Here is a 14,369-nt window from a genome sequence, read left to right as displayed (position 1 = left end):
TTAGTGTTGTTGTCTTCTTCGTTTAGATCACACAATCAAATACGTCACAGCAGCTTCGCTCCAACCCTCCTACTTCTCATCTGGGTATTGAAAAGAAACGAGGGCAAGGCGAGTTGAGTCGGGCTGAGTAGATACTAACTAGTGTAAAAGCGCCAAAGGAGGGCGGAATCAGTACAGACCAGCAGGGAGAAAGGGAAAGACAAGACTAAATACACAGAAGGCTTGACGAGACACAGGTGCACACAATCAGGGCAGATGGGAAGTCAATACATAACTTAAACACAAGGACACAGGCGGTGCGTCCGAAATGTCATACTAAACAGTATAAACTCAAAAAGTATACTTAAGTTTGGCACACTTTTGAGTAAATATCAGTAGTGTGCATTAATTCGGACGTACTACTCAGAGCCACACGTCACTTCCTGCCGTTGGGAGGGGGAGTTGTTACCATGGTAACAACTCCGTCACAGCAGCAGTAGCAGCGTTTATCCTGGCCGAAACAAGATTACATTATATAATATTATTATATAAAAATATTATAATATTAATATTATATAATAATATTATTATACATAATATTATACTTATGATATATACGTATCCGCACTTAGCAACCAAACACCGCTGCATTGCATTGTGGGAAGTTTCTGCTCAGCTAGTGTCCATCAATCCACACTAATAAATTTCTCCGGAATGAGTATGGATAGCGCATACTATTGTGTACATACTAATGTTTCGGACGCACTAAAAAATCTCACATACTGTTCTTGCTACTCATTAGGGTGGAAGTATGGGATTTCGGACGCATCCAGTGTTTCAAAATAAAACAGGAACTAAATTCCAAAACTGTGAAACAAATGATATGATACGATATTTTTTTTGTTTTACTGATGGAAAAAGACATTTTTTCATAAGAACAAGTATGACATCACATATTTCAATTCACTTTACAGTATTTTTTTTTGTTAAGTTGGTCCATGAATGGGCTTGGATCAGATTTCTTTTATTTCTTTATTTGTTATTTTAAACATAGATATCATTGGTTAGATTTTTTCTAACAAAGGTCTCACATTTTAAAAGTCAAATATTAACCAGACTTTTTCTTCACATTACACCAACTTACCACAACTAATGATGATATTCTCCATGAAAACAGGAAACCTGTCATCTGAACAGACATTTAAATGAATCGATGTACTGTACATCACAGTTTCCCGATGTAGAAAGGTCTTTTCCAATAGTACACCTCGCTCACTGCTCGGTTGTCAAGCATCAGCTGCTATCACAGGACAAGTCGGTAGTTGACAAGTAGTAGGCGTCCTGTAATTATCTCCGACTGAGTCCCAAACAACTATTTTATGGTTTATGGAAGAGTCCCTTTGATCTTTGTCCGGATGTATCCTGGCAACCAGGTATTTTCAATACAACCGATTTCCAAGTACCACGGGTCTTCTCACCCCAGAGCTGCTGAACACTTGCAATTGGCAGATGCAGAGGCAGGGGCGGGTGAAAGGATGGAGGGAGGTTCATGAAGCAGCCGCGGAGAGGAAAGAAGAGAAGAGGAGGACAGGAGAGGGTTAGGAAGTGCTGCTCTAGATGTTAGATGTTTGGACTGAGACCGTAAGTTATTGTTGAATCAGGGTAAAAGGAAGTAAAAAGACACTTCAAACTGCACAAATCAGGAATCTAGATTGCAGTTTTGTGGTTGAGCAGTTCACAGTGAAGATAAATGATGCAGAGGAGGAACTCAGCTTCTACCATGAGACGACATCAAGACAATGCACATCTCAAACAGGTTCAGTATGCTGTTGTGTGTGTGTGTGTGTGTGTGTGCGCGCGCGTGCATGGAGGGAGGAGCGTGTGCACATCATTTAATCAGTAATGATGAGATGATTTAAATAGGACAACTTGAAGTAATGTCTAAATTGGGCGTGTAGTTTTTAGGTCAGTTACGGATGTGAGACAGTGGTGACGATGCTGCTAAGAGTCAGTGTTGCTGTTGTTCGTAGGTGGGTAGCCTACTATTTACTGAGAACCGTGTTATATGGAGATGGCTGTGTTATCTCTGTGTTATCTCACCACAACACAATGGTTTGCACACCTCCTTCATCTCCGATTCAGCGTCTGTTATTTATTACCTATTGACTTTGCTACAGCAGCAGTTTTGCCCATTCTGATTTGAGTTGGATTAATTATAAAAGGAAATATAATGTTTATTTAACTTAACCAGCCCAGTCCATGCCCCAACAGTCTTTAAATCCACAAATGATATATTTTTTTAAATTTTATTAATAATAGTCTTGTAAAAATGTGAGGTGCTGCAATCTTACAACCTGACCCAGAGCATGAACTTCACCTCTGGCATGCTCTTTTGCTGCTCCAGCATTAGTTCTTGACGCTGAATAGGCTCTCTGTTGTACAGGCTCTCTGCTATTAACAAAAAAAACTCTACTGCAGTGTTGTATTTACTGTTGTGCCGTAGACTGAGCTGTGGAGGAGCTCAGCTGGTCTGCTGGAGTAAGCTGTTCTCTTTCACTTGACTGGCCATCGGCTGCCTTTAGATTCAGCCCCTTCTCTCCGTGTGTGTCTGTCACCCCTTTCCTTTTTCATCTCTCCATCTCTGCCCTCACCATCTGCCTTTATGCCCGATCAGGTCTAAATATTTTCCCAACTGTCTCTCAGGAGAGTGTTATGGGTAGAGTGGGAAAATTCAGACAGTGGGCAACAGAAGATGAGAGAAACCTGATGAAAAATAATTGTGAAAAGGAGTGGGGGGAAAAAAAGGGGTGGTTCATATGTGGAGCTTTGTATAAACCACAAGTTTATACATGTTTGTACGCACTGCCAAAAGACGGATCTAAGGAGATGGCAATGTATCCCATGGCTGTAGTTTTGTGGAGGCCAGAGAGCATGTGGCCCATTAATCGAAAAATGTCTAAACTCTGTGTTTGTTTTTTTAGCCCTCACTTTGAAATTTTAAGGCTTGATACAAACCTTTTGCAAGTAACAGCAAAGCTGAAAAGTGAAAGATCTGAGAAAGTGTGTTGGAGGTGTGAGGTCTCCAGCAAGATAACTGGAGAACTCCAACCCTCCAACCATCCATTCTCCCTCCTTGTAAGCGTTTGTGGCCAAATCAACAGTGACGAATGTGTACTTTATGTAGGAAGACATCAAAGCTTACTAACAAATAAAGAAAGATGTCGAACATTGATGTCATTGAGTTGGAGCAAGAACATCCATATGATGATATAGCCATCCATAAACTGCATGTTTGCAGGGGCAATGAGTAAGAAAATATTGCAAAAGTACAAACTTTGAGTATTTTTGGTGAAACTGCAACGTTCCTGTGTCCTGTGGACTAACTAGCTATTACATGCTCTGTCATGATCAAGTTGATCTGAATATACAGAGCAAGCCAGCTGTGAAAATTTGATCCTCAAGGTATGTCATATTCCACCGGTGTGGTGTTAGCCTTAAAATTGGGAATTGGTGTCAAAGAATACGGTTATAAATGAGGCGAACCCTGGGAACTATAGGCAGACATCTCTAGCAGTGTGTTATTCTGGCTTCTATCCGTCTGCATGGTTTACTCCAGTTACTTCATCTTGTTCATATGTCTCTTCAAGGAACAGGAGCTACTCATCTCTCATGTCCCCAAATATCTCTGAGAGCCTATTAAATGGGAACTGATTAGATCAGGGCCAAGAAGCCAAAGCTCTGGTGTTCTATCATTAAGAAAGCATTTGAATTCATGGAGTCAAATTGTAGTTTTGCAAGAACTGTCTTTTAGAAATTAACTTTCTAAGTTTCCCAGTAATTGTTTATTCAAAGTGGACCGTAGGTGTGAGTGTGCATGGCTGGTTGTCCGTGTGGTCCTGCAGCAGACTGGTAAAATCATTTTTGGTGTCTTCACTGATTGACTTTGTAGAAATTTGAAAATGTATGGAAATCTTAACTTAGACGCCACCAACACCAACAAAAGCTTGCAAAGACAGGTTTATAATTCACCGATTCCACGGATACTTTTTTAAAATAATTTGGGAAATGAAAAGACTTACTATTGCAGTTTAATGAAAAAAAAATCTGTATGATTAATTTTTAGGGATACAACATTTCAGAATGATTGCATTACGCATTTTGAAAAAGAGACAGGTCTGAATGCTAGCAGACCCGTCAAACACGTACACCCTGCGTTTGTGAAACAACACTGTTTAATACTGAGATCTGGCATTGTCAAGGTGAAATACAAGTACAATAATAAAATCTTCACATCTGACAAGTCACCTTACCACGATGAAACCTCCGTACCTTCACGACCTCTTGTTTTTGCAGCTTCCAGCATGGGCAGCCTGAGCGGTGTTTCTCACGTTTAGCTAAAAAACTAAATCTTGGACTCAGCTGACCACAGAACATAAGTTGTCTGTCTTTCTGTCCATCTGAAAAGAGCTTCTGCCCAAAGAACTGCCATTTCTGAGTGTTGATATACAGCTTCTTGTTTGTGTAATATAGTTTTAGGTTACATGTCTGGATACAGCAGCTGACTATTTGGAGCCAAAATGGTTGTCCACGGTGAACCAGAGCCTGTGTGCATATATTGATTGCGGTGGAATGAGGGTTATTCATGCACTGCTGCCTGAGGATTCAAAGGTCACGATTTAAAGACAGGAGCTCTTTGAAATATTGAATTGAGAAATTATTTATTTTAATTGGTCAATGATTCTCTGACAGAGTTCACCACAAAATGGTGAGCCACAATCCACTTGTACTTGGAAAGACTAAACTTTTGGTGGGTTCTTCTTTTATACCTAATCGTGACACCTTCCCCTTTGAACAATTCATCTGTGCTTGTAATATCGTTCAAGTTGGTGCTAATTGTATGTAGCTTCATTTACATGTTTCTCATATTTTTTTTTAAAGTGTGGCTGGGATCAAATTTTAGATTAATAAAATTTTGCAAACCCAACAGATTTGGTCAGTGAAGATACTGAAAATGATTCATTCTGTATTTGCCCTTTGTACTGAAGATGCCACTATTTTTACAATTTATATTTTGCTTCTAAATGATTTTGAATCTTTTCAATATTTTCCATGAGTTTGAAAGCCAGATCCATTCAGATTCTTTTCCGTCTTTGTTACCACAGAATGCCGGCATATTTTGCAGACTGTGTCAAACTGCTCCAAATCAGTTTTCAGAGTCCAACTAATGTTGTGTGTACCTTTTTTATCAACAATTTCGTCGGCTTGCGAGGGTAACACAGGTTTGCTCCCATGTGCAACAACGGTTTGGCGGTCCGCGGTCACAGGTTCACTCATTTCACTCATTTCTTTAATTCCCAGAGTAACATGGAAAGTCCTAAACAAAGTGATAACGTAACACATTATAAATGCTTCCCTTCCTGATTAGCGTCATTAACGCCTGCTATGTCTTATGCTTGATTGGCTGGAAGACCCTGTCCGTATCGAATAAAAATGGTCAAGTCTTATCATCGAGATTGACCATAATCTTATCACCATGCAACCCAACATTCGATATTTAGTGCAGCCCTGCTTTTGCTTCACAAGTGATCCAAATCAGCTTTTCTATTCTTAGGAGCTTGATATACACAAATCTCATTTCATTTATCCATGTCCATCAGAGGCCAAAGTGTCATATCGTCTTCTGTTACAGTGCACCGCATTTATTGAGGGATTACGACTCATCTTTCTATGTGCAGCGTGCACTGAATTACCCATAAAGCCTCACAGACTGGTCCCAAGGGGGCAGTTCTGGTACATTCAAGCCTGTCAGTGCGTACACACACACACACACACACCCATATATATATATATATATATATATATATATATATATATATATATATATATATATATATATATATATATGTATATGTATGAGTATATGAGTGAGTATATATACTCATTGACGATCACTCCCTCTGTTGTGTCCTTTTGGTCTTAATGCTGAGAGGGATCAATAACCTTCTCTCGCTTGTGTCTCCATTGTGTCTCTACCAGAGCAGCGCTCAGTGGCGCTCCATCAGCTGCCCCGTTGTAGTGAACACATTTACAAATTCACATACATGCTGTGGTTTGTGCTTCGAGTAAAACAGCACAAAATCCAACAAGCAAAATGTAGTAGAGAGGACAGTGCCATTAAACTCTCATCTGTGTGTTTGTGTGTGTGTGTGTGTTTGTGTGTGCGTGCGTGTGTGTGTGTTTGTCTATAGACACACACATATTCATGTTCATGTTCTTACTTTCTCCCTCCCTCCCTGACATTAGCTGAACAGAGCCCATTACTGCCAGGTAATAGGTGAATGTCACAATAGCAGGATGTCATAAAGCTCTGGAGTGGTCTAATGGGTTTTGTTCAGGTTGAGGTGATACGTGCACCCTCTTCCGCGCATGCATGAAGACACAAGCTCTTCCAGGAAACTGTTGCTCTATGTGCTCGATGCATTTACCCGTCACCTCACAGCCACAAGCCCTGCCATGTTTGAAGAGTTAATATGGTCTGTTAAAAGTAGCAAATTGTGGGAATCAACTGTAATTTTGTCTGAATGTAGAAGGATGTTTCTGCTGTCGCTTTTATATCTCTGCGTTTTGCTGCAGCTTTTTATACAGGTACAGGCGTAAGTAAGTGAAAACACAATGTAGGTAATGCATATGTAGAATGTAAAAATTGTGGGTTTTAAAAAACTTGCGTGTTTGGGAGATGAAAAAGAAAAAAAAAGAAATTATAAACACAATGAAGAAGTTTGGCAGGAGGACAAGGAAAGTAGCAAAAGCAGAAGCTGCTGCCAGTCGTCAGGCCTCGTAGCCTCCGGCTGGACGGCAGATGGGGGATCTGAGGCTCATGGATGGAGAGATCATGTGAAGTGCTGGCAGAGAGAGATGCAGGAGGAGAACAGGAGTGGAAAGTGGAAAACATGCTCTGATTTTGATACGCGACTCAGTCGTTTCATAAGATTTGGCTTTTCAGACCAGATATACTGTATGTAGAAATTAATGAAGGAATATTCTATTTGATCTCAAATATCCACTTTTTGGCGGCGTGTCTTTATTTGTTAAGGTGTAGTATGCCTCTTATCTTTTGTGTTTTCTGTACCGCTATCATGGTTAGTATTATAAAGACCTTCACATTTTAATACAAAATCCAAATCTGGGTCACTATGTACATATATGTGCATGTTACCATAGGACTTTTATTATATTAAAGACTTTTTTTACATTTGTTTTAAATGTTTTATTTTCAGTCTATATTTTGTTAGGTTTAGGCACCAGAACTACTTGTGCAGTTGAGTAAGACATTGCAGTGTGAGTTAAAATACACCCTTTGATGATACTGAATCACACTTTACAATAGAAGGTACACTTCTATTGGATTCCATTAGAGTCATTAGATAACATCTATTGAAGTTCACTTAATCAACCTGCTCTTTAAAAAGAGAGAAAAGAAAGTGACACTTAGGGATCCTGCCCAAGCAATCAAGCGAGAGTTGGTTACATTGACAAGCAAACACTGTCCAGCACTATGAGCCATTAAATGCTCGCACTGAACTGGTTCAGCTGGTGTGGCCAACTGCAACTAAAGAAAACAGAGTTTATCTAGGAATGTAAATGACCGAACTGATGACCCCCCCCCCGCGCAAAAAAAAAAGGATAGATAATTAGATATAAAATTGTCCACCTTTTAATACCTTCTTAAGGCTTTGAAAGGCTGCCTTTTATTTTCAAACATATTAAAAGTTGTCACTGCTAAAAATATGTTTGCAATTAAAACTCAATTTAGACTTTGTTTGGTTACGCACATGAGTGCGTGTTTGTGTGTGTGTGTGTGTGTGTGTGTGTGTGTGTGTGGGGGGGGGGGGTTAATAGAATGAGGTAATTGATTCGAAGTTAAAGAGGAGCTGATTAGCACATGTTGACATTAGAAAAATGGATGCAATTACAGAAACAACACATGGTTAACCTTTGACACATTTGGTGGACTCATCAGTCAATATGTTGAATTAAAAACAACTATACGTATTTAGACAGTAAGGGCTGCAGTCGGAGTCGGGAATGTTACTCTGTACATGGATATTGCTGTTTGTCTGTTTATGTGGTCATTCATTTGTCCTCGGTATTGTTTCTGTAAAACGCAGAAACAAGCATTACGTTATTGTTCAGTTTGGAGTGCAGAAAGACATGAAGCTGAGACAAAGTTGGAGCAATTTTTTTTTTTCAGTCTTCATTGTGCAGACAAATATATCTTCTTTCTACTTACAAAGAAATAAATCTGTATTAGTGGGGTGCAACATTTGTTCTCTTCTTCATCATCGTTGTATTACAGATGTCTTACTTTTGTTCCCCTTTTTCCTTCTTTTCTCGTCCTCTAGTCTTCCGGCACCAGTGTGGTCGTGGACATTGCGGTGATGGGAGAGGCCCATGGTTTGATCTCAGACCTGCTGGCAGACCCCTCGCTCCCCGCTAACACCTGCAGCTCTCTGAAGGCCGTCAGCAACCTCCTCAGCACCCAGATCCACCTTCAACCGCTCCACCGACCTCGCATCGCCGCAGACACACAGCCTTGCTCTGACTCGGAAGATGGGCCAGAAAAAGCTGAGAGATTGGCCATTCCAAAGGTTGATGTTATCCTCTTTTTTTTTGTTCATTGATGCGTTTGCTCTTCATTTAGATGAAAACTGCAGCTTTACCGCAAGCTAATAGTAAGTGTTCACTGGTTGAAGGAGATGAAGATAAAATACCAGGAAGGAATACTGTAATTTTGTTCAAACACAAGTTAAACAGTCTGTACAGAGCAGAGCAGTCCCATGAATAGGAAAATCAGTAGATATATGTAATTACTAACAATTGCACCCAATATGAAGGTCTTAACCTTACAAAGATATATTGGAGAGCTTCCTGCCCCACAAAAAGATCAGGTGACATCTGAATAATTGGGTTTTGCTATGATGTGGAGCCATCTCAGCATTTTTCTAATACCACAAGAAAGCAAGAAAGCTATTGCTATCTATACCCTTCTTAAACGGATTCTCACAAAACATGTCATTGACACACATTCGTCTTTTAGTAGATCAAACAAGCAACATCTACTAAGATTGTAAGGACAACAGTTATAAAATGAAAAAATAAAATATAATTTAAAAGATATATATGAAAAATAAAAGCTAATTATCATGCTCAAACTGGGTGGAAGAGCCAGTGCATAAAGGTGTGCTTCTAACAATGATTTAAAATGATAAGTGGTCTGTGCAGATCTGATGCTAAAAGGTAGACTGTTAAAGGTAGACTGGGAGCAACAGCAGAAAAAGCTCTATCACCTTTGATTTTGAGTTTGGATCTGGGAACTGTCAGGATCATGAAAGTTTAAAAGTTAAAAACAAGCAATAACATTTTTTTACTGGATCCTGTACTGGACTGGAAAGCCAGTGAAGGGTAGCCACCACAGGAGTGCTATGCTCACAGCGTTTCTTCCCTGTCAGAAGGCGAGCTTCTGCATTCTGGACAGTTTGTAACTGACGGAGCAACAACTGATCCATCCCAAAGTAGAGAGAGTTGCAATAATTCAACTAGCAGGTAACAAAAGCATGAATAGCTCTCTTCAGGTCTTTCAAAGGAAGGGAGGCTTTTCCCTTACTTAAAAGTTGCAGATGAAAAAAGCTAGCTTTAATCACTACTGTAACTAAGCTGTCAAATTTAAAACAGGAATCAAAAATCACACAAAGATTTCTCACAAATTGCTTACAGTACACAGATAATGGGCCAATTATGCTTTCATGAACATGTAAGATGTCAGATTGACCAGAAGCTATGATTTCTGTCTTGTTCGTGTTCAAATTGGGGAAATGTATCTCCAACTTCCAGCGTATTTCCTTAAGACAGTTCAGCAAAGGTTGAATCGACTCATTGCCCAAATATTAATTTTCATTGCCAAAATAAATTTGCAAATCATCAACAAAGCAGTGCCATGCTTTCGAAAAATGGAGCCCAAAGGAAGCATATACAAGAAAGAATTGGGCCCAGAATGGAGCCTTGCAGTTTCCTACAAACCGGCGCAAACAGACAGTGAATTAGGTCAAGGTATGACTGCAGTTGGTTACAAACTACTAAACTAGTTAATTTTAGACAGGAACGGAAGCTTTGAAATTGGCCTGTAGTTTGAAAGTGTAGGAGCGTCAAGAGTAGCCTTTTTGAGGAGGGACTGCACAGCAGTATGTTTGAAGGCAGCTGGAACGCAGCCTGAACGTAACCATGAATTGATCAGGTCAACAACACAAGGCCTTATGCTATTAAAAAACATTAATAAAGAGAAATTAAACATTGTTAAAGAGGTGAGAGGGGACACTGTCAAGAGGACAGTTAGGCCTCGTTTACACGTAGCAAAAACAGTGATGATTTCCTGCGTTTTGGCCGTTCGTTCACACGAAAACATTGGTGAAGTTGTTACTGATCTCAACTACGTCCCACTTAGAAAGAAATGATTGCAACCCGTTAGAAATTTTGATTTCTTGTTTACAAATTCTGGTTTTTAATTCACAGTACATTTGGCATGGAATTGACAAAATAGAAGTTGGTTTATTGATGTCACAGAAACCTGAAAACTCCAGCAGCAGCACGTCTGTCCAAGAATGACAAACCAGTCACTTATGAAAACCTTTATGCGATGAGTTTTATATGAGATTCTTTTTTCTACCAAAATACAGCATGAGTTTCTTTGTAGACAGAATCTGCACAAGGATAACATGCTGGTTGAAGGAATGCGTAGCATATGAGACATAAAATCATTTAAAATGAGCCTCAAGAAGAAGCTAACTTTATAATTAGCAATGGAAATAGTGCCAACTTGTGAATCTGACACCACTACTTTAAGAATAATCACAGAAGCAGCACCGGCTCTGTTAAAGTTAGTTTTTGCTTGTATACTGTGCTGCATGGAAATGTGTTCACAGGTGCACGCCCAAGTGTGCCCCTTCCTGCATACATCTCCCTCATCTCCTGCCTCGCTGCAGACATAGTGTGGGCCTAATGACGCAAAAGCTTCCAGAGGGCTTTTTAATGTTTTACAAGGCCAGTGCTTCAAAATGTATGCAGGCACTCAAGGCAGCAAGGAAACTAAATAAAAAAAAAAAGAAAGTGTGATGCAATTCAGGATAGCCTACCTGGAAAGTGACGACCCACTTCAAAGCTGCCTGTGTGCGCTCAAATGTTTGACGTATTTAGTAAATGTCAATTAGGAGCTGTATGATTTCAACACACTGGGGATTTGTTGCTCTGCATTCGCTGTTGGAGAAAGTGGGTGATTCAGTTCACGGCCACTGCCCTGTCAGGACTTTGAACTAAGAACAGAAACAGTTATATAAACATTGATGTTGGTGTCTGGGGGAGCTTCTTTTTTTTTTTCTTACTCAAATCTTGCCTTTGTTTACCAGTGTGGTAAACTTGCTTGACTCTTCCTGACTCACCTCCAGCACGTCAGGGTAGGTGAATATGTGCAGCATCATTAGACTTTGAATTATTCCAATAATATGTACTTCCAGTTTAAGTCTGGATTTATGAGACAGTTTTCACCAACTTTCTCCACTTTGTTGAAAATCCATTGGAGCAACCATGTCATCAAAGACTTAGGTATCTTCCTTTGAGGAACCTTTCCAGGTCTTTACTGCAGCCGCTTGGCAGTTATTTATCCGTGGATCTTACAGACATGTTCTCAGTCCTAGGATAGGCCTGAGCGGTTCATGGAAAATTAAGAGAAACAGACATTCAGAACCTATTACAGTCATAATACTGCACTTGTCAGTTATTTCAATTTCTTTTGTCATATCCTGTTGTTATTTTCCCGCTTTGTGTGTTCCTGTACGGTTCCCTTAAAAACTTGCCTAGACACGACTGCATCGTCCAGTCACCACATGGAAGCAGCAAGTAAGAGAGCTCAAACACAGATAACCAAGCGACTCCAAAAGCTCCTTTATAAAAATAAAATAAATATATTTTTTAAAAATGCAAAAAATTGTCCAAACATTTGTGGACATTGCCTTTTATCACTGCCACAGTTTCCAAAATCTATTGAGACACAAGATTGAAATAATAAGATAGAAAAGACAGCTGCTCCGGAAGAGAGCTGTTGAAACACAAAATGCAGCAACATGCAGCAGCTATGAACATCTTTTATCAGAATCAGAATCAGAATCAGCTTTATTGGCCAAGTTTGAACATTGCCCGACAAGGAATTTGACTTCGGTTATTTCGCTCACTGTACCCAGATTTAAAAGTAGCAACAGTAAATAACAAATGTACAGTAAACAAACAATGTGGCACTTATTAACATATATACAATTAAAAAAGTGAAAGGTGCAGCAGTAATGAGGTAGACATGGTAATGATAGCTCTTAATAACAAATATAAAAACATTTTTAAAGTGAGAAGTGCAGCAGAATGAGGTAGATATGATAGATTATTGGGAGGTGCGTTGTTACAGCATATTGCACGGTGATTGATTCTCTGAGACTCTATGAGTGGTGAGAGTTCATCAGAGCAACAGCTTGGGGGAAGAAACTGTCTCTGTGTCTGGAGGTTTTGGCGTACAGTGCTCTGTAGCGCTGAATAGTCTGTGTCCTGGGTGTGAGGGGTTTTATTTTTGTCATCTACATGTCCATTCCATAATCATGCAGTTTAAATGTTTCAGTTCTGCACTTTAAATTGCACTGAGATATAGTTATCACAGTTTACAATAGCAAAAGCAGATTTTATGTTTACAGCGACTGTTTCTGAACAAACTCTTTCTCTCCAGTCACTCACCTCAGTTACACCCCGTCGTTCTTTTGAACTCTTTAGGTTTGTGATCAGGTTTAACTTCACTGTTGATCGGAAAAACCTCAGAGAGGTGCACATGTGTGCCATATGTTTGTATTTGGATGACATTCATGCCTCTGTGTGTGTCTGAGTACATGAATGATCTCTGAAGTATGTGGAAATTGATCCTCTGCTGCCCTCTATCTTCCACTCCGGAGGCATGCTCTCAGATAACAGTCTGCTCGCTCAAAACACACTTTTCTTGTTCATCAGAACACCATTTTCAGTTTTGGTTGCTTTCGTACCGCCAATTTTGCTCATCAAAGTATGCATCTCCTCATCTCCTTTCTGTGCATTTCTCTTGCCTGTGGTCCAGAATTCGATAGTAATCGATAATACATAAATGCTTTCAGGAACGCTTCAAACAATCTTCAAATGTTTCAGAGGAGATTGTTAAACCGATGCTTTGCAAAGTCATTTCCAGATTTCCAGCAGCTGTATCGCACATCATTATTAACCTAATTTTCTTATTTTGATTTGGTTGGTTATTTTAACATTTTCCTTGTCTTTAATATGTCATCTAATCATTATCAATCATTATAGATTAGTAATATTGTATTGTGCCAGTGCTGATGTGACATGATATCCTTAAATGACCGGACTGTCTACATCCCAGTCACATGTGAGCGTGGGGTCCATGGGAGTACTAATTGGGCTGAAAAAAAGGAGCCTTATGGGGCTAGACAAAGGTTGCTAATTGGCCTTAAATGAATTGCCCATCTGTGTTTGCCCATGTGAGCCTTAATGGTGGATTACTCTGAGTGCTAAATAGGCCCCACATGAGGTCCTCCATTAATTTGTTAAACTCAAATCAGTGCCATTTATTGTTCCATTTCAAGCCGATGAAGCACATCTCATTAGTGATCTTGTTAAGACAATCATATATGGAGCCCACCTGGGTGGTAACGAGGTGAAAGAAGATGTCTGTCTTGGACTCAGCCAATTAATCAAACTTTTTTTATATAGCACCTTTCATACAACCTGTGCAACACAAAGTACTTTACATAATTAAAACAAAAGCTGATTGCACACGTAAAAACACTAATATATACGTAGACAAATGTGTGTGTATATACATATTTATTTATATATATATATATATATATATATATATATATATATATATATATATATATATATATATATTGTGACATATCATTTTAACTCCACATACATTAATTTACACATATATTCATAAACACACATACATACACACACACACACACATACAAATATATATATATATTGAACCCTCGGGGTATAAAACATTACAAAACAAGTATGAGATATTTCCATTCGTTCTCAGAACCAAAAAGTTACATTGTATATGGTTATTCTGTCCCTTTATTTCTCCACATTCATCTAAACGTGTGCAACGTGACTAGATCACTGCTGTTTTTTCATTTCAAAATGCTTTAAAGTGCAGTACCTTCCCACAAACAGTGCATCGCCTTTAATGTTTCTAAAGATACCTCAAAGGAGTTGTTTTTTGGTCTTTTTTTTTATACTTGTCT

General features: G+C 39.2%; 1 protein-coding gene across 2 annotated transcripts in view; it reads left to right on the top strand.

The window, feature by feature from the left end:
- Positions 1 to 14,369, top strand: part of LOC133441707 (cGMP-inhibited 3',5'-cyclic phosphodiesterase 3A-like) — an 86,293-nt gene that overhangs the window by 49,055 nt on the left and 22,869 nt on the right. Inside the window, exons 1-2 of one of the 2 annotated variants that reach the window (XM_061719284.1) lie at positions 1,713 to 1,795; positions 8,382 to 8,627. In XM_061719284.1, the coding sequence (XP_061575268.1) occupies positions 1,730 to 1,795; positions 8,382 to 8,627 (312 nt within the window). In that variant the 5' untranslated portion in view covers positions 1,713 to 1,729. Of the gene's footprint in view, positions 1 to 1,712; positions 1,796 to 8,381; positions 8,628 to 14,369 lie in introns of those variants that run through there. The other variant, XM_061719283.1, reaches the window with a different exon arrangement.

Source organism: Cololabis saira, chromosome 4 (genome assembly GCF_033807715.1).
Source record: "Cololabis saira isolate AMF1-May2022 chromosome 4, fColSai1.1, whole genome shotgun sequence".
Lineage (NCBI taxonomy): Eukaryota > Metazoa > Chordata > Actinopteri > Beloniformes > Belonidae > Cololabis > Cololabis saira.
Note: the sequence above shows the minus strand (reverse complement) of the source record. Positions and strands in the feature narration are given on the sequence as shown.